This window comes from Malania oleifera, chromosome 3, assembly GCF_029873635.1.
Source record: "Malania oleifera isolate guangnan ecotype guangnan chromosome 3, ASM2987363v1, whole genome shotgun sequence".
Classification (NCBI taxonomy): Eukaryota; Viridiplantae; Streptophyta; class Magnoliopsida; order Santalales; family Ximeniaceae; genus Malania; species Malania oleifera.
This window is the reverse complement of record NC_080419.1, coordinates 87,026,765-87,048,184: the sequence shown is the minus strand read 5'-3', so window position 1 is coordinate 87,048,184 and position 21,420 is coordinate 87,026,765. Positions and strand designations below refer to the sequence as shown.

The 21,420-nt window shown below is 33.0% G+C and overlaps 1 protein-coding gene across 1 annotated transcript; it reads right to left on the bottom strand.

Annotated features, from left to right (window-relative positions):
* Nucleotides 1-433: 433 nt before the first annotated feature.
* On the bottom strand, nt 434-14,580 carry LOC131151928 (calcium uptake protein, mitochondrial). Its single transcript, XM_058103431.1, has 7 exons — nt 13,962-14,580; nt 7,056-7,123; nt 4,893-5,116; nt 4,638-4,721; nt 4,277-4,490; nt 1,932-2,228; nt 434-1,149 (listed from the first exon to the last, which is right to left on the bottom strand). Exons 1-7 carry the CDS (start codon nt 14,314-14,316, stop codon nt 931-933), a joined length of 1,461 nt encoding a protein of 486 aa, XP_057959414.1. The 5' UTR covers nt 14,317-14,580; the 3' UTR covers nt 434-930.
* Nucleotides 14,581-21,420: the final 6,840 nt, after the last annotated feature.

The following is a 21,420-nucleotide window of genomic DNA, read 5'->3' as shown; positions in this document are numbered from 1 at the left end:
GTGTGTGTTTTTGTAATCAGTCACCATTTCATGAGACTTCTCTCAACATTTCATAGGACTTTTTTACCATTCGCGCCCTCTTAACCACTGTTTATTTCAAAATTGCACTACCTAAGCATGGGCGACTCTGTATCATTGAGTCTTCCCAATTCATATGTAAGAGCCTTGGGAGGAACAAGATTTATGTAGAGATATGCATGTCTAATATACAGCTGAAAAAACGAAATGGATGTTCTGAACAATGATGGAAATAAAAATGTGTCCTCCAAAAGAAGGGAAAACCCTTTGAAAAATCTGAAACATGCTAATAAACAAACCACAAAGGCATCAACACTCAAAATCAAAGCTCAAACATTATAACTTCATAATTGTTAGAAATAAAAGAGTATGTTTGAAGCTTTAGTAGTTTCTTTTAGACACCCCACCATTGGTATTTTGCCAAATCATCTCCGTATTAAACTGGAGCACAGAATAATCTCACATTATAGAGGTGCTTTGAGATAAGAACTTATGTTTAATAATTGACAAGTTGATCCGTAGTAAAAGGAAATTTTTACAAATATGAACTTCCCCCAACCCCAATCATGTATAAACTGTTCAGGCTAAATGACAACTCCAAATGATGCAACATATATTGATCTAAAGATCCAAGGGGGCAAAGGATTATCTGCACATGAGGGTATGAAATAATCTTATGTCGCTGTATATGCAGAGTCTTAAGCTTTCTGGTTGGTTCATTGTAGCTGCATCCATAAATAGTTGAATTGCCTATGCATAGCCTTCACCGCCACTCTGCTTCATGAAAGAGAAGTTAAGTCTATTTTACAGCAAGACAGCAGGATCTCATTCTCGGAAATGTCGGTAGCATTTTTGCACAGATGTCATTTGCATCTTTGCACACTCACTGGGCACCGTGTGCCCAAAACATGATCAGGATAGCACCCGTGCCAGGGAATAATTATTATTTGTGCAATTCCAACAGCAGGATAACAAGTTCATTATGCCTGCCTCCATGGGTTGAGCTGCGTCCCTTTCCCTTTTTTGTATAACTCTTACAAACTCATCTGAGCTTAAGTGTCCATCACGATTTGCATCAAAAACATGGAAAATGACTTCAATCACATTGTCAGTTAGAGAGATACCACAGACCTGATTTGGATAGATCACTCCATCAGGAGATAAAAATGAAGAATATCTGGCTATTGAACACAACAAACTACACTAAAGAGAACATATCAATAAGAAGCTGAATGGCCAATAAAATAATGACAAATTTTGGTGACGATTTTGGTAACAAAACTTAAAGAGTGATTGAATGATATATGTTCGAACAATAAGGACAATATAAATATATATTTTTTATTTTTTAAAGATAAAAATCCATTAACGTCTAAACAAAAGTATAGAAGATAGACAATATCATTATGCCCCAACAATTATTTAGTAATGATTATATAATTCTCTAGTGCAAGAGTTTTCCACAAGAAGTGGACAATACATGTAAAAGTTGAAAACAAAAATACCAACCTATAGATTTAGTTGATAATGATTACTGAAATTTGTGAGTAATTTGCAAATCTTTCATAAGGTTCACAACAGCTGCGGACTATTGAATTATCAATTATTCATAACCGAAAAAAAAAAAACAGCAACAAGAATAACATCGGCAATAATAATAAAGGAGTTTAAACATGATGGAGATCGATGCGTGAATAGTTAAAATGAGCTTTTATGATATTTTTAAATAGACTACACATGCAAAGACTTCCAACTCCCCATCATAATCAAATTTAAAACAAAGCTAATTTTTAAATAAGTAAATTTTCAAAAATTTCAAAATGTTTCCAACAACATAAAATATTAAATTTGATTTGCCAAATAGAAAAATAAATTGTCAACTAGGATAATAAGTGATCATATGTATGTTGTACCTGTGATGCAGCTCTTTGAAAATCTTTCCTTGTCAACAGGCCGTTCACTTCCCCATAACTGAAAAGGGCAAGAGAAAATGGATGCAATTTTTTACGTAGCTCTGAAAACTTCTTAAATTCATTTAAGTCAATGCGAATATCACTAAGATGTGGTTGATTATCTAATTCATCAACCCGATCAAGCAATTTGTCTAGATGAATCAAATCGGCAGAAGCAACCATTGACAGAGCAAAATCCTTGGCTGATAAAGTTCCTTGATTTTTGTAGTCATAATGAGCAAACTCCAACATCAACATCTACATGTAACAGATATTCAAGTAAGTAACACCATACTATGGAACGGCATGAACTGAATAATTACAAAATATCAAATAAAAGTCAATGGTACAAGGACCACAATACATTTCAAATTACAATTGGATTAATTTTACAAAAAATAAAAGAAATCCTTATATTTTAATTTTTAAAAAAAACAAAAATGAACCATTGGGTGAAAATTGACCCATCAGTCAGGGTGTTAGACTCAAACCCTACAGTCACATGTTCAAGTCACTGATGCAGCTTCTCCAAATGTGGAACTAAGGCAACATGCATCATGTGTCCCCAGTTTCCAGAATGAAATGGGAGCCTTGAGTGTTGAGTGTTGTATCTTTATTTGACACAGCCTCTCCAAATGTGGAACTAAGGCTGCACACGTCATGTGTCCCCAGTTTACAGAATGGCATGGCAGCATTGAGTGTTGAGTGTTGTATCTTTCTATTTTTCAAAGGTGCATTACATTGACTATTGCATTAAAAAGCTGGATTATTATTTTTTTTTTTAAAGATTCATTGTGAACATTACAGTGGACTATTTAAAATATAAATTATAAACCACATTTGGAGAGCAAAGGTTCGAACCAAGGTCAAGGCTTCTGTTTTGTTAGCAATTAGTAGTTCTTAACAGGGTTAACATCAACAATCTATTTCAGACTAAGAGTTTTCACATGGCTCTATCTGCTAATGGTTGAATGATGTGTTTTGAGAGTGACAGATTGGATTCTCAACTTGTTTTTTCTTTTTCTTTTTCTTTTTTCTTTTTTTTTTGGTATTGCTCTGCTGCTTGGACTCGTGGAATAAGTTTGGTTATTTTGGAGCATTGTGTTGAAGGTCAGTTTCTTTCTGCACAGATGCTTTGAGAAAAATTTAGGGTCCATTTAGTGGTGGAAAATAGTTTCATTTTCCATTTTAGTTTCCTAAAAAATTACAAAAAAATAGCTAATTTTTCATTTTTACAACATTTGTATGAAACAAATGAACAATAAACAGTTTTGGCACTATTTGCTTGTGAACATAGTTCTATTTTCCATTTCTAATTTTTCAAATAATTACAAAAATGCCTCCTTGTTTCCCAATTTTCCAAATTCATATAGAAAACTTGGAAAACATTTTTTCTTTTTTTATTTTCTAGATTCCTAACTCTTTGCATATAAGAGCATGAAATTTGGATCTTAAACTTAAATGTGTCTAGATTATCTTTTAAATCACATAAATCCAAATTCATACCCCAAAATTCATGAGCCTTAATATTACATTAGATAAATTTTGGAAAATTGAAAAACATTTTGTCTTTTTGTAATTATTTTGAAATCTAGAATAAAAAATGAAAATTTATGTGGCATATTTATATGAAGTTACAAACTCTTTATTTTCCACCTTTTAAATTTGGCTCTTGAAAAACAAAAAAATAAGCTAAAATTTTCATAATTATTGCAAAACTGAAAAAATGAAAAACAAAAAAGTTTTTCATAACTAAGCGGACCCTTAGTTTTCCCGCATCTTCAGGGCTTATTCCTCTTGTCCTTTAAAGGGAATGTGTTTCACAGGCTTCTAACATGATTAGATAGTTTTTTTGGCCTGATACTTTTGTTTATTGTTTATTATTATTGTTGTTATTGTTCATGTAGTTTTAGTTAAATGACTCTTTCCTGTCATCCTGTTTTAGGTTCTTCTATTAAAAAATAAAAAATAAAAAATCATACATTAACAAGTCATACATGTTACGTCCATCATCTCCTGTTTCCATACCAATTTTCTTTTTTTCTAAAACCACACTAACCTTCTGTGGTTTTAAGTCCCTACTGTCAATCAAATCCAATGAACGATCTTATATTGGTCTTATTACAACCATAATCATCAACACCATCACTACCAATTAATGCTAGGAAAGTAGAGACACAACAGATGCCAAAAATCCACATTTTCATTTCAAAAGTTCTGAAGATTTGGCTTTCACTTCTTCCTACTTTTGTGCATCTGCTTGTGCAAATCTCTACAGAGTGGAATGCAAAAAACAAGAGGCATACCTCATCATGCAAACCTCCCAAAAATTGGACAAATTTTTCATGTTGCAGGCACTCCCTGCCATCTTTGCCAAAGAAATACTCCACCAGGCCTCCATTCTCTACTGAACCAGTAACTTTAAGCCCAACTCGCCGTCCGTCACTATGAACAGTCCCTTGTCTATTATGAGCACGCATCAGAGCCATCACTTTCTTGAATTCATCCCTATCTATCTCTCTTTTAAATGACAAAAAAAGTTGAGTATGAGCATGCAAAAAAAAAAAGAAAAAAATAAGGAGATGGCGTAAAAGAAAGAAAAAGACAGGACACTGAGATAGAAACGAAGTACATGGACACTGCTGAGAATGAGGCGTAAGACCTTACCCACTATTGTCAATGTCAAACATTTTAAATGCCACTGAAAAGCTTGATTCTGGGATACTGAGCAGTGTAATGAAAAAAATATACCTGTTAGAAAAAATAAGAATTTAATTTGTGCACGAGGCAAAACATTACCATGCACAAGTTATTTGCCTGGCTGAGACAAGCTTAATATTTTAAAACAGAGAATCCCTGGAAAACAAGGTTAAAAAAATAAATAAATAAAATTCAGAATTTATATAACAACATAAAACTCACTCCTTGAAAGAAATGAGTCCATCACTGTTCATGTCAAAAAGCATAAAGAATTCAGAAGGAGCACATCGCAACTCTCCAGGACTCCTTTCCCCTCTCAGATAACCATATCTTACAAGGTTGGATTCAGATGGAGGAAAAACAGGAACAACTGCTCGCATCAGATCTGCAGGTGTCATAAACAGTTCTCCATCCGAGTTTTGAGTAGATGCAAAGTATTCAAAAACCTTCAAGGAAAACATGGAGTAAGATAACGTCAATAAGGTGAATATTGATAGAATAGTCAATCCAAAGTGAATCAAACTCTGCTGGACTACACAATGTACAGTTTAAATTTAAGGAGGCCAATAATTCATGTGACAACAGCAAGGCCCTAGGGTCACATCATTCTAAATTACCAGAAAATAAAACCCATGGAAAAATACAATCAAATACCAAGCCCTGAAGTAGGCCATACATATCTTTAGAAAGCTTGAAAAGAGTCATCATCATCCATCAAGAAAAATTATATCCCCCTATCTGCAAACATAAACACTTTTCATAGCGTATGGCAACGGATTTTGGAATTCATATTTTCCAGATACTAAGGAGTTGATTATAACAATGATGATGGCAATAACAAGAACAATGATAAAGGTAACACAACAAAAGCAACAGCATGGCCGGCAGATTATTTGTTGTTAAGAAATGATCATGCTTTATCTATCAACAGATGTGTACAAGGCGCAAGCTATATCGTGATCTTGTGATCTTGCCATCTCGAAGCTATACAGATTGGAATTGATGTGGCTTTGAAGCAGTGGATAACGAGCATCCTATTGCTACTCATACAAAACGTATGGAACTTATTTAGAATTCCTTGATATTTAAACATGATGCAAAGATTGTGGAGAGCTTGATGATTTGTTTTATATGACTTTTGCATATAACATGGGATCTTCCTGTTCATGGAACGGGCAAGGAATTGTAGCATGGAACATGCTCTAAAAAACATTATATTAGGGGTACAATTATACAGATATATATATATATATCTGTCTCTCTCTCTGTGTGTGTGTGTGTGTGTGTCAGTGAAAAATGTGTAATTGCACTTGTGTACTTTGGCAAGGATGTTAAGGTGTTCCTAAAACTAGATGAGATTTTCTTTTGTGAAATAAATTAATGACTGAAATCAAATTACAATGTAATAATTCTCCGCTTTTACTAGTAAGTAGTAATAAATATGTCATGTGGAAAATATTGGATTGAAACTTTGGATTGCCAGATTTGGGGTTCTGGAAACAAAAAACATACCACGCTTCAGAACATTTGATCTGGTTCAAGGTTCGCTAAGGTGTAAGTGTTTTCTGATAATTATAATATGAATATTGGGTCAAAACTTCTTTAGGGAGACAAACCAGGTTGCTGGTTTTTGTGCAAACTGGTGTGCTGGTAAAAATAGAATAGCCATTGCCAATCACAGATTGTCCTGATGAGAGGAATCATAAAATTAAGGATACTCACAGTTTTATATACTAACACGAGGACATGCTCATAGCCCTATGGTCCTCACCTCCTGGCTCCATAAAGAAGGTGGTTAGAAACTTAGCCCCTCAGGGAGGAGTGGTGTACCAAAACAAGGTTGTACATACTACAAATAATTTTCTTCTCTCTGTAATAAAATTTCATTCATAGAAACCAAACACCACCCATGCTTGTAAATTTTAACAGAATGGATTAACTGAACATAATCACTCAGCAGTGCTTTTGGTCAATATTACAACTTTGAGCCTGATATCAATGAATGTAGACCATTTGGACTCGAAACAATTAAAGGTTAAGACCATATGCGAGAAGGAAGGTCATCAACAGCCGTACTGCATGGTAATAAGAAAGACTGAAACAATCTAAAAAGAATTGATAATTATAAAAAGTACAAGTGTTCATATGAGCATTCAGACCAAAAAGAAACATTAAGCATTTGATCCAACAAATTTCAAGAATAAGTAACAGCCACATAAAGTGACAGTTTGAAGTCTTGTTGGTTTATTTAAATAACTTCCAAAATCATAGAATATTACTAGTTTAATTGGACAGCATCATTGTCAATCAGGTAAATTAAGGCCTCAAAATCTCCACAAAATTATAAAATCAATGGATCATAAGTGTGTGATCATGCTATGATACCTTTTCAGGTGGACTTCGCATCCTAATGCGCCTCTCATATTTAAAGAAGACCTTTCTCCTATATGCATCTGCAGTAACAAATAAAAAAAGTAAGACAGTTGCTATAGTATAGTTGGTATAATTTAATACCAAATACTGCTAAATACATGAACTGAACAATAACAAATAGATAAAATAATTTATACAAGATGAGAAATCTTTGAAGAAAATCATCAGGTATCAATCAGATATATCTATATAAAACACTGAGTTAATTCTACAAAATTTTCATAATGGCAACAACACAGGTGTGGAACAACAAATTGCATTGAGTTTCAGTTTAAATATTTTATCACTTGTCATTTTTAAATAAAAATAGATAACTAAATCTTAATATAATTATCTACAAAACAATATTACTTTATATAATATCTAAAACATTTACATCACAATCTTACTTACTATAATATTTGCAATACAATCTTGCTTAATGTTGGAAGAGAATATGTTCTTTTAGTAACTAGGTTGTGGGAAATGAGGGTATTTTTGTCCTTAATTTTTTCATTATTGTTAATATATGAGAGGGCAAACTTGGAGCTGTACGTATGCTCTGGGAAAACAGCTGCCTTTTTTCTCTTTTTTTTTTTCTCTCCTCCATCCATAACTTTACAACATAGTATCAGAGCATTAATCAACTCTAAATCTGATTTATTTGAGTTGTTATTAGACACTTTTTTTTTTTTTGTTTTTTTCTCTTATCCTTCCCCTGAATTCTCAAATAGCAAAGAAAGTTGGTGGTGGGATAAAGATGTACAAAAAATCATAAAGACAAAAAGACTTTGGTATAAAACGTGGCAAAAATGTAGAAACAGAGATAACTTTGAAAAATATAAGGAGGCAAGAAAAGATGCAAAAAGGGCCGTTAGTGAAGTTAAACATAGATCATTTAATAATTTGTATGATAGATTAGGTACAAAAGAAGTGGAAAGAGATATATTTAAACTTGCTAAAACTAGAGAAAGGAAGAACAAGGACTTAGGAGATGTAAAATGTATAAAAAGTGAAGATGATATTGTCTTGGTTAAGGACAAAGATATTAAAGAAAGATGGGGAAGCTACTTTAGTAAGTTGTTTAATGAAAACCAAATAGAAGACTTAAATTTAGAATTGTCAAATGAGGAAAAGACTAAAAATATAAGATTTATTCACAAAATTAGAGTTAACGAAGTTGAGTTTGCACTAAAAAAGATGAAAAATGGGAAAGCTATGGGACCAGATAACATCCCAATTGAAGTTTGGAAATGCTTGGGTGATAACGGAATTATATGGTTAACTAATTTATTTAATACAATTGTAAAAACTAAGAAAATGCCAGATGAATGGAGAAAAAGCACTTTAATACCTATATACAAAAATAAAGGAGATATTCAAAATTGTAATAACTATAGTGGAATTAAACTTATGAGTCATACGATGAAACTATGGGAAAGAGTAGTTGAACAAAGATTAAGGTTAGAAACGAAGATCTCAGAAAATCAATTTGGTTTTATGCCTAGGAGATCTACCACAGAAGCTATTTATCTTTTAAGAAGATTAATGGAAAAGTTTAGGGAAAAGAAGAGGGACTTGCATATGATATTTATTGACCTTGAGAAAGCATATGATAGGATACCTAGGGAAGTTCTATGGTGGGTTTTAAAAAAAAAGGGTGTATGTTGTAGGTATACCGATGTCATTAAGGATATGTACGATGGAATAATGACTAGTGTAAAGACTATAGATGGAGAAACTAGAGAATTTCCAATTACCATAGGTGTACATCAAGGATCTACTTTGAGTACTTATCTTTTTGCTTTAGTGATGGACCAATTGACTAAGAGTATTCAAAAGGAGGTTCCATGGTGTATGTTGTTTGCAAATGATATTGTATTAATTGACGAAACTAGGGATGGAGTAGAGGCTGAGTTAGAACTATGGAGAGAAGCTTTGGAATCTAGAGGCTTTAAGATAAGTAGAAATAAAACAGATTATATGAAATGTAATTTTAGTAATGATAGGAGGAATATTGGAGACAAAGTTAAACTTGATAATGAAGAAATAAATAGCACTTGTAGATTTCGATACCTTGGATCTATTATGCAAGCTGAAGGAGAAATTGAAGATGATGTAATGCATAGAGTTAAAACAGGTTAGGTAAAATGGAGAAGTGCTTCAAGTGTTCTATGTGATCGTAGAATACCCTTAAAATTGAAAGGGAAGTTTTATAGAACAGCTATAAGACCAGCTATGCTATATGAATCAGAATGTTGGGCGACGAAGAAACATAATATCCAAAAAGTAAAAGTTGCCGAGATGAGGATGCTTAGATGGATGAGTGGTATAACATTGAAAGATAAACTAAGGAATGAACATATTCGTGGTAAGTTAGGTGTAACTCCTATAGAAGATAAGATAAGGGAGGGACGACTTAGATGGTATGGACACTTGCAACGTAGGCCTTATAGTGCACCTGTGAGGAAGAGTGACTTAGTTACTGTAGGGGGCAGTAGAAGGGGTAGGGGTAGACCTAAAATAACTTGAGAGGAGATAGTGAGTAAGGATTTAATATCTTTGAATCTATCAAAAGAAATGGTCCATGATCGCATAAATTGGCGGAAAAGGATTCATATAGCCGACCCCACTTAGTGGGACTAAGGCTTGATTTTGTTGTTGTTGTTGTTGTTGTTCTCTTATCCTTCCCTAACTAGTTCTCAAGTCTGATTTTTCAGTTGGTTTAAGAGTTGTTTTGGACACTTTTCATACTGCTTTCATGGTTTTAAATTGCGGTAGCAGATAGCATAACATAACGGTAATGGGTATAACAGGAAGCAAGACTAGTAGATGTTACATAACGGGAAGTAGGTGTAACAGTCTTAAATTTTTATTGGGCATGCACTACCTTGTACATATTAGTGTATTTGCATGTTTAAACTTTTAACCCTTTTCTTAGAAAGAGTTTTAGGATATTTTGAATCTTTTAGTTCAACTAAGTTGTTTGGTAAGGGTAAGAAGTTTACATTTGTTTCAAACCACCATTGACAGAAAAATTACGTATGTGTGCTTATTTATACATCTAATTGTTCTTATGCTAAATTCTTATGTCTACTAACTTAATTAATAAAAAAAATACATCATACACTCCATAGTCTATTAGACACATAAGGCAAATGAATAATACAAAAATACAATAACTAGAAAAGAAAGAAGGTTGAAGTTGAAAAATATAGAACATGAATATCAAATTGCTAATATTATCAAAATAAAATATTTTCCTAACAAGTTAGTATTTTCAAATTGTTAATTAATGCATCTCTTGTGAGTATTTTAAAAAACAATAGTGAATTTTGTATCATTATCATCCTTATTATAATCTTTTCCCCCTATCACCACATAGTATATTGAGAATGATTTATGAAAGAGGGGGGAAAACAAAAAGTGAGAAGAAAAAAAATAAAATAAAATAATTTTTTTGGCGTAATAGTCTTGCAGCGGGTACGTAATGGCCGTAGCGGCCTTTATGTGACAGTTGCGGTCCATAAGGCTGCTATGGCCATGATTTTTCTTCCCACCAATTTCGTAGTGTGTAATGGTATTAGAAACCCAAAAAATTGTTACGTAATGGTAGCAACCACCATTCAAAACCATGACCGCTTTCTCCATTTCTTGTCATATTGCTTTCTCAATTTCTATTCATGGTGTTTCTCTTGATCAATGACACGCTCATTTGGGTCTTCCATCCCAACAAAACAATAAGCTTCCCCTATGTTTCAAGTGTTTTTCTCATTTCGAGCGTAATATTCGTCAAAAAAGCATGTTAGAACATCTTTTCTGTCTAGAATTGATTCATGTAGTAAATCATTATTTTCTCTTGAATTCATGTAGAGTTAGGAATTTAACTGGTCATCAATATTTTGTGTCAAATGTTTTCCGTGTATAACCTAAATGGTTGAATCTATTCATTAAAAGACAGATTTGAATTTTTGAATGTATTCCCTTAATTCTAGCAAAAATAGATACTTAGTTGGACATTGATATTCAAATTTTTTGATTGATAATGCACTTGAATTTGTTCAAAATGAGCTTCAGTCTTTTTGATTGGTTAAAGGGATTGTTCCAAACACCATGCATACATACCCCTTCAATTGAATAGCTCAAAGAGGAAAATAGACATTTGCTTGACATAGCAAGGTCTCTATTCCTTCGTATGCATGCTCCTAAAATGTTTTGGACTAATGCTCTTCTTACCTCATGTTTTGTACTCAACATGATGCCCTCGTTCTAAGGGGAACAAATTCCCTTCTCCATTATGCAACCAAAAAGATCCATGTTCTTTATTGTGCCTCGTGTCTTTGGGTGTACATGTTTTGTTTATGCTCCATGGATTGAGTAGGACAAGTTTTCTCCTCGAGCTTTTAAAAGTGTCTTTGTTGAATACTCAAGAACATTAAAAAGTAAATAGATGTTACAGTCCTCACATTTGCAGGAAATATTCCTCTATGTCATCTTTTGAGGGGACACCTTATTTCTCTAGTTTCAAGTCCTCCTTGTATGGATCTATTTTACGCCTATCAATGATTCATGGTACCCCTCTTATGTTGATCCTCATGTTCCTTCCCTTATCCCTCTCGAGAAATTTTCTGCTCCTCTACCACCACGCAACTACCTCCATCACCGTTTCATGACAATATGACTTGGATTTGTCCTTCGCTAACCAGAAAAATACTCAAACACAAACATGACAGTCCTTAGTCGCTTATCCTATTGCTCGTTATTTTTAATTATTCACCTTCCTAGTCCTATGAATTCTTCCTCCTTGTCTATTCCCACTATTTCTATCCCTTCCTCACATGTTGAAACACTTGCTATTCTGAGGTGGAACGTGGAAGCATGCAATGGGAGGGTAGAAATGGATGCCACCACTTGCGGAACATGGGACTTGGTGGATCTTCCTCTTGCTGAGAAGTTGGTTAGGTAACTTTGGTTTATATCATCAAACACCTTCTTTATCAAATGACTCATGGTTCAATTAGTTGTTACAGGGTAAATCCCAACATAGTATTGATTATTTTGAGACACTCTCTCTATTGCTCAACTAAATTTTGTTCATGCATTGATCTTGGCAGTTAATTCTAATAGGCTCTTATACCAATAGGATTTGAAGAATGCCTTCTAGATATACGTGGAGCAACTTTTTGGGCATGTTGCCTAGGAGGAGGATGATAAAGCATATAAGTTGCATGAGGCCATTTATGGTCTTAAGCAGTCTTCTCGAGCTTGTTTTAACAAATATAGTGTGGTGATCTTTGCATTTGGCTTTATCCATTGCTACTCTGATCATTTGTTCTTTGTCTACAAAAGGGGGACATGTAGTATTTCTAGTAGTTTATGCTAATGATATCATCATCACTATCAACGACCAAAGTGGGACAAGAAAATTTTCAAATTAATGACTTGTACATTCAGCGTTACTTTCTCGGTATTGTGACTATATAGTGTAAGAAAGGGTTGAATTTATTTTAGCAAAAATATAACTTGGACTTGGTAATTGAGACGAGTTAGTTGGGAGCTAAACATACTCTTTATCCTAACGTGAAGTCGTCTAGGGATGTTGGATGTACATTGAAGGGATTCTTCGTAATGAAACCATGTTTTACGATAATCAACTTCGAATTTATATTGCTTGCAATCCAGCATTTCATAAAAGAATAAGATATATTGAAGTTGATTGTCATTTTGTGAGGAATGTTATATTGAAGGTCATATGGAATCCCTTTGGTGAAACCTACGAATCAGTTAGACAATGTTTTCACAAAAAAATTATTTAAGCCTACCTTGTCTAATGTTTGTAGGAAGTTAGGGTTAGGTGATATTTATACACCTCTAAAAGAATAAATTATTTTAGTAATTAGGTTTTAGGAGTGCGGGTATTTTGTCCTTGAGTCATTTTTTTATTATTAATATACAAAAGGGCAAACCGCGAGCTATACAATCTAGGAAAATTGCCGACTCTTTTTTCTCTTCTTTTCTTCTTCTTTCCTTCTTCTTTCCTTCTCTCTCTCCTCCATCCTTTACAACACTTACTATTTTTATTTTTATAGAAATCTTACTTAATATACTTTGGTCCACAAGAAGAAATCAAGTGATTTTTTACATACTGCAGATCTAAGCCATATAAACAAGGGTATTACTATTTTAGACTCTAATGGCACAAATTCCCTACTCCACCCACTTTGCATTTCACTTTGTTTTAGCTTGACATGCTTCACTCTGCTTTATCTGGTCATGTTACATGCCTCGTTCATTTCTAATTCAACAACTGTCCCAACAATCAAATCAATGAACGAGAATCTAATCATTACACACTTCATTCAATTGAAATTCAACAAGTGTTTCAACACTTAAATCAGTGAACGGGAATCTAACCCCTCTCCAATATACACAAGCATGTATTAGACAATAAAACATATAACACAAAAATCATCATGACGCGCCTATAAGTAGGCATTCAAGACCATGAAATATCTCTAATGAAAAATTCCCACTTGGGGTAAGCGTATTGGATCAGCAGCCATCAAATAAAATTAGTGAAAAAAAAAGAAGCCATTTGCCCCTACGAACAGCCTCGGCCCTAAATCATTTCCCCCTTTTTTAGCATTTGACGACGACGACCAAACATCTATCAGAGCTACTTGGGCTTGGCTGCACTTTAAATAGAATGCAAAACACAAATGTGTATACATATTAGTTCCACAGACCCTATTATATACATCAAGTGGTGGTAGTAATAAAAGTACCAAACCATCAAGTAATAATAATAATAATAATAATAATAAAAGCAAAGTGACTAATCATGGACGAACAAATTAGCAGAATGTACAAATGAAGCACCTCCAAAAAGAAACTTGGGCGTATTTGGTGAGACTAAGGCAGAATTTGACGGCTGATGGTCCACCGAAGGATCTGCAGTAGCCGTCCGCCAATCGCCAAAAGAGAAGAGCGGCTGTCTGGAAGAACCGAAAATTGAAGAAGAGGAAGTGGAAGACCAGTACACGAACCCTAAGCCAGAACCAACAACAATCCCCGAGACCCATCTCAGAAAAGATCCCGAATTATGATGATTGTTGCCGGAATTAGAGGGTGGTCCATCCGGCGCGGTGGAGATTGCGCGAGTGTGGAGCCGGGAGACGGCGGAGATGATGTAGATGGAAGGCGGGGATTGTCGCAGGCGTCTCGCGGAAATCATAGTCAGCGCCGTATGGTGATGCGGCGGAGCCTTGCAACAAAACAGAATTGCCGAGATTTAAAGGCACCTATTCCTTGACATTGCAGCTTTATTGACAACAATCAATTGACAATTTTCCATTTGGTTGACTGATAGTTCGTAACATGCTTTTGGAACAAAAAGCAAAGCACTATCGTTGCTTATCCTTTTTTCTAGGTGAAAACTATTTAATGTGTTTACATTTCATTATCAAAGATAAAGATCTGTTGATTAAGATCAATTATCACAGTGGACAAATGTAGAAGAAATATAAGATTAAAAAGAGCACTCTTCACATAAAATGTGTATATTCAATTATCATTAAAAATTAAAAACTAAGTATTATAAGTGTATCTCTATGAATAGAAAGGGAATTATTTCATGTGGTCTGGTTTTCTAATTTTTTTTACAAAAAAAATCCTTTATTTTTTCATTTTACAGCCTACAAATATGATATTTTAAATAAATTACTAAGGATAAAATAATAAATTGGCATATAGTTTCCTTCTTCTTCTTCTTTTTTTTCCAAAAACCAAAATTTGCTCAATCCTCATGACCATTTTCTTCATCAAGTGGGAAACCATGTAGAAATAACAATCTGAACAGTTGTAATTTCATCCCTTTTGTAGATATTCAATCTATATTTTTATATGTTTAAAAATTCTCAAAATTCTTGAATAGAGTTTGGCATGCCTAATCATTGCCACCAATTTTCATGGAAGAGCTTGCGATCCTACTATAAATCACACATTGGTTCATTTGTGTCAGGTTCATTTTCATGATTACAACAACCACATTCTTTTGGTTGATGATATTATTAGTCGAGTAAGTTGGGATTCCAGAAGGCAACACATGATTATTTGTGTGTTATTACCTTCCATCCTAGGTTATGCATGTTGGTCCAAAAATAGCCTCTCTCTCTCTCTCTCTCTCTCTCTCTCTCTCTAACTCTCTCTCTCATGCATTCACTTGATAAAAGAATGCAATTTCTCTCCAGATTATCAAAACAGTAGCTTTTTGTTGCTGCATGAAAATCGAACGATTTTCAAAAACGCTCCTTGATCACAACCACTTGAAAAAGAGAAAGGGAGGATGACTTGGAGGACCTAGGATATAATCTAGGAGATCACTCTAATGCCTAAGTAAGGGACTATTGAGAAGTTATGTGTAACACCCCAAAAACACATACATAAAATACATAAAATCACATATCATATCCACATCATTCACAAACACATGCCTTTAAAACTCATTTGTAAAATTATCAAGGACCTAGTGGGATCCAAAATATTACTATCCATAATGTAATTAATAAACAACGGAACCAAAGTATTTTTCTACAACCATAACTACCAGAGAGCTAACCCAACCTTGGCATCAACAAGTCCCAAAATAAACATGCATCCACCCCAAAATGTCCAAAAACATCTAATATAAACAAAATAGTATCCTACCCATACTCACCCTCGACGAGATCGTCTAAGTCCCACCCTAGAGCTCCTAGGCTCGACTACCTGAAGGCCCTATAAAAGTTTATATTTCGATGGGGTGAGACACCTTTCAATGAGACGAAATACATTATTATCAGTGTGTGACAAATGAGTTTTATTGTACAATCATTTATATACATTTCTTATATTGTCCCTAAATAAATATTTCATTGGTATAAACAATATAATGCAGTTCAGATAATATAAAACAATTCATAATAAATCTACTAACGTAGATTTTACAACCTATCGCAAATAAGTTAATTCTCACTTTTATAGCACTTCCATATACACACAAATTTTCTATACTGAGCATATCTTCCCATCAGCATCAGTACAGATGTCACACAGGCCTTCTACCCCGATTTATATGCTACATAGGCCTTCTACTCCAATTTATATGTCACATAGGCCTTCTACTTTGATTTATATGTCACACATGCTTTCTACTATGATTTATATGCCACACAGACCTTCTACTCTGATTTATATGCCACACAGGCTTTCTACTCCGATTTATACACCACACATGCCTTCTACACAGATTTATATTTACTTACTTCATATTTCCCAATTCGATGCAAAGTCTAATTTACCATAAAACAACATTAAATTGTGATATTCACATAATCATATCAAACTTGTCATTCCAGAATTAATGGAATTAAACTATCATATTCACATACACATATCGAACCTTTTGTTTCATAATTTCATAGTAATCCTGATATATATATATATCCATAAACCAATATAGCAACACATACTCATAGTATAATACCGTAACAGTTCACAGATCCATTTAAAAACCTATTGTTAATTTATCTCATGCCACATGTTTTTCACTAAATCATAATTAAATAATATGGTTGGGAAAAGTATATTTTTCTAAAAATCCGGTCTGATCGTTTCTGAAATTTTACTTAATTTAAAACATGAAATTTTCTAAAGGTGAAGATGCTTAACCTACTCGCCTAGTTTTTCCCAAATACATTTAATATTCAAAAACTACCATTTCTTGCACCCGAATCATTCAGAAAAATCATATACGACATATACGTATCATATACTCAAGTTTAATCGGTTCAAAATCTAGAAAAAAGCTGACATAATCTATTCCCTTTACCTTATCCCAGGAGTGGTGCCCGACGCCCAAACTACGAAATCTCCCCGATTAAAATGTTGGTGACCGAAATTGGAACCCAGAGATATTTTCCATTTTTCAATCGGTGCAGGTTTTGCCGAGAAAATTAAGGAGAGAGAGAGCAAGAGGTGAGAGACAGTGGCGAGAAAGGGGGGGCTCTTTGGATTTTCAAAGAATCCAGAAGGATTGAGATCCTTGAGGATGTTGTGTGTGTGTATATATATATATATATAATATAATATAATATTATATAATTAATAATAATTATTATTTATCTAATTATTTAATTAATTTATAATTTGTTTGTTTTTTTGGTTTTTTTTGGTTTTTAGGATCACTACATTATGAATTGCAATAGTAGAAATAATGGATATGAATGAGATGTCTTACCTCTTCTTCAAGTCCCTTTTTATAGTGGTGGAGGTTGACCCTTCATTGATCTGGTATTAATGAGCGCATTATTGTGCTTATGGGAGTTACATAAGCTTTATGGGCATTTATGTGAGGGTTTTGAATATTATTTTGCAATCGTCCCTCTTATCAATGTGTGTAATTTAATTTACCTATTAGTTATGGAATGTGGTTTAATGGTGGAATCAAAACTGTTGCTCCTTTTAAATAAGGATATTTTGGGTTATATTAGTTCCCCACCTCCCCCCCCCCCCCCCCACTTCTGGTTTTGAATTTTTGAAACTCGTTTCCAAAGTTTGAAGACTTTAAATGTCGTCGAGACATAGTTTTTTTTATTTTTTATCTAGTTGTGTATTTGATCGAGCTGCTTTGGATTCTTCCAACTAGCTTATCGGCTTGTCCAAGTCTTTTCTACTTCATCTGAGCCGTATTTAATTTGTCCGAGCCACCTTTGTCTCGTCCGCAACGTTCTTGGCTCCTCCCAGCCGCATAGTCATTTGTTGAGTCGTTAGTGACATATTGACTCATCTGAGCCGTTCACGGATCGCTGAGCTTACTTCAGTTCATTTGAGTTGGCTATTTGATCGGGGGTTTGGTGCAGTCTAAGCAACTGTTAAGCGAAGCTCATTGTGCTACCCAATCTAGGAGAGCTTGTCCTTTAAATCTGAGTAAAGTTCGACTTAGAGATTGTTGGTCTCAGTAACACCCAAGAGATGGGGTTGAATTGGGTGCTTTTAAATATTTGTTTGGATAAATTTGATTCAATTGATAGAAAACACACAAATATTATCCAAATAGTAACTATTATAATTAAGCTCAGCAACTAAATCATGTAAGATCATTCACACACACTCACACTTCAACTCCACATAGTAAAGTATATCACAAAGAAATCAAAGAGTGACACTAGATTTATAGTGATTTTATAACTTGGTTTACATCTACTCCCCAAGTCAACTAACTAGAGTTTTCCAGTATTTTTTTTTTTTATGTTTTTACAGGAGAGAACCACTTTCATCAGACAATTACCTCTCAAGTCAACTAGTGCACCCTCTTCACATTCTACTAAGAAATCATATAACTGCACCGCGGACCTCAATCCATTTTAGAGATGCACTCTAATTTGAAAGGCAAAAGAAAAACAAACACTCATAAGCATGCATTTTATGATCAAACGTAACATTAGGGTCTTTGTAGTTAGGAAAAAAAGCTATTTTTATTTTTCATTTCTAAATTTTCAAGTAACTACAACAATATTACTTTTTTTTCTAATTGCCCAAGATTTATGCAAAAAATCTAAATAATAATAAAAATATTTTTTTTTCAACTTTTTATACAAATTCGAAAAAAATAAAACAAGTGCTCCTATCCAACAAAATGGTACCATATAAATAATGTGACTCAACACAAGCATAAGTGTCACGATTCCACTGTAAAAGAACTAAGGTTTTGTTTGATACTATTTTTGTTTTCATTTTTTTATTGTGAAGAAACAAATTATGATAGCTCGGCAGTTTACGTTACTAATATTTTACTTCTATTATCAATTTTAACTAGTTTTTGTTTCTATTTACTTTAATATGCATACTTAACTTTCATGAATTAAATCATTCATATTGTACATAATTTTTAATTAAAATAAAAATAAAATAGCTATATGAAAAAGTAAAGTTAAAAACAAAAATATTTATAAATTTTAAAACTTTTTCTTAAAAAATTTAATTTTTTTTTACTTTTTATGTACAATAACACAATTGTTATATCACCCAAAAGTGAATTTTAAAATATCTCTAATCTTTAATACTCTAAAAGGAATTCTTCACAATTATTATATCACCAAAAAGTGAATTTTAAAATATTTCTAATCTCTAATACTCTAAAAGGAATTCTTCTATAATATCTTTATTAGCCTTGGTGGTTACACCATCATTGTTTAAAGTGTTTTAATGATATTAATCTATATATTGTTCCTAATGTTTTCCTATCTTTGCAGATCATGTTTAGTACAGGTACTCGTACATGAAATATTGAATGGAAAGTAATGATTGGATGGATCGAGTAGACGTCAAAAAGGAAAGATAAAATGGACATACTCAGAAGGACCCAAGTATGACCAAAGGAAGTTTAGTATAGTCTTATATGTATTTGAGGAGTGTTTGAGGTAGTCTATGCTATAACTCTTGCGGATGTATTTCTTGCATGAATTTTTAGCAAAAGTTTAGCATTACATATGCATACTAGGGGACTTGAGCTTGAATTGCATTAAAGTCACAAACTCACATTCATGGTTTTCAAAGTTAAATTCAAAGAGTTTGTCAAAAACAATCATAAACTCAAAATATATTTTCAAAGGAACAAGTTTTTAATATCCTACTTTTAAGAACATTTTTATATTTGGTTCCGATTTTGTCAAAACATCATTAATGTCCTAAGTTTCAAAGAAGTCAAATACTTTTTATAAAGGACATCTTAAGCATATAAGATATCAAATGATATTTTAAAAATGTTTTCATAAATCAAGATATCTTATATTTAAGTGGAAACTCATTTGGACAAATTTTAATCTTTATTAGACTTTATATATTTTATATATTTTTGTCCAAGAATGTTTTAAGTGAGTAAAATGCTTTTTGATTGGGTTTAAAATCTCAGTTATGCACTCATCACATTTCTTGAACACCCTTAGATATTTTGAACATAACTTTTGCTAGAAAAGTTTAAAAAAGACGATCTTGATGTCCCTAGAAAGTTAAGAAAAAAATCTTATAACTTTTATATTGATGACTCTTTTCTAATTCAGGGCACTCGTCAACGAGAACAGTGAATTCGTCGACGAGTGGCTAGTTGACACTAGTCGACAAATGCAGGGCACTGGTCGACGAGCCCAACGGGTAGAATGATGTTATCGGGCCAAAAAGACTAATTTTGATTGGGAATTGCTCCCAACAGTCCAATAACGGTTAGTTGGGTATTTTGACTATAAATACAAAGTATTAGACTTGTTTAGACATGGTTTTGATGATTTATACAAGCTTAAAGTGAAAAATATCCTTAATTCCAAAACCGTTGCATCTTAGTTCATATTCACAAGTGCTCATCTCTCTTATTCTCCAATGTTATGTTGATACAATTCTTTATAGAAAAGTGTGAGATTTGTTTTGTATTTAATATTCACTCATTCAAGGAGCATTCTCATTATAATCATCTACTTCGTAAGGTTTTTGGTAAACCATTGTGAAGGTTTTTGGTGAACCACTTGGTAAAAGCTCTTTGTGAGCAAGTAGAAATTTATTCCCAAGTGTAGGGTTGTGTACCCGAATTGTAAGGCTTACTTCACCGGGGAAGGAGCGTTGATAGTGAAATCCTTCAACCTAAGCTAAGGCGTAGATGTAAGCTTAGAGTTGAACCACGTAAAAATTCTGGAGGTAATTTTCTCTCCCTACTCTTTATTTTATTGTTTTGTACATGATTTATATTTTGTATATTGTGCCCTCTCGACTCTATATTGTATATCCGTTGTACGGCACACGTATTTACTCCTAGGCTACGAGACAATTAACAATCTTTTTTTCAAAATTGTGAAATTAATCTCTATAGTATCTATTTCAAAACATTCCTATAAAATATTCATTACTGTTCAAAGAAACCATTATTATTATATCAAATTTATCTCATATGCCTTCCAATGTTTTTAAAAATAATTATAACAACTAGCTAACATTACGTGTTTCATGACTCTATTTTTTAAAATTTTTTAAAAAATATATATATATATATATGAAAAAAATAGAAAATAATTAAATAGATAATTTTAAAATAGCTATAAATAGATATATTTTGAAATAATTATTAGGATAAATCTGATATAATTATAAGTATATTTTGAAATAATTTTAGATATTATTTTATTAAACTTTAACATTTTTTAAACAACAAAAATTCCTCTTTAAAAATTAAAATGTTCTCATTTTTATATTTTTAAAAATTAATTGAAAAAGTAAAAACAGTGGAAAGCATATATCCACATTTAGTAATTTAGTA

Bases quoted from the DNA above. Each gene is read 5' to 3' on its own strand.
- LOC131151928 (XM_058103431.1), bottom strand. From the start codon at position 14,316: ATGATTTCCGCGAGACGCCTGCGACAATCCCCGCCTTCCATCTACATC. The intron at 4,491-4,637 runs GTAAGGTCTTAC...GTCATTTAAAAG, and splicing joins TTTGACATTGACAATAGTGG to AGAGATAGATAGGGATGAAT. The intron at 2,229-4,276 runs GTATGCCTCTTG...TGTTACATGTAG, and splicing joins TGGGAGGTTTGCATGATGAG to ATGTTGATGTTGGAGTTTGC.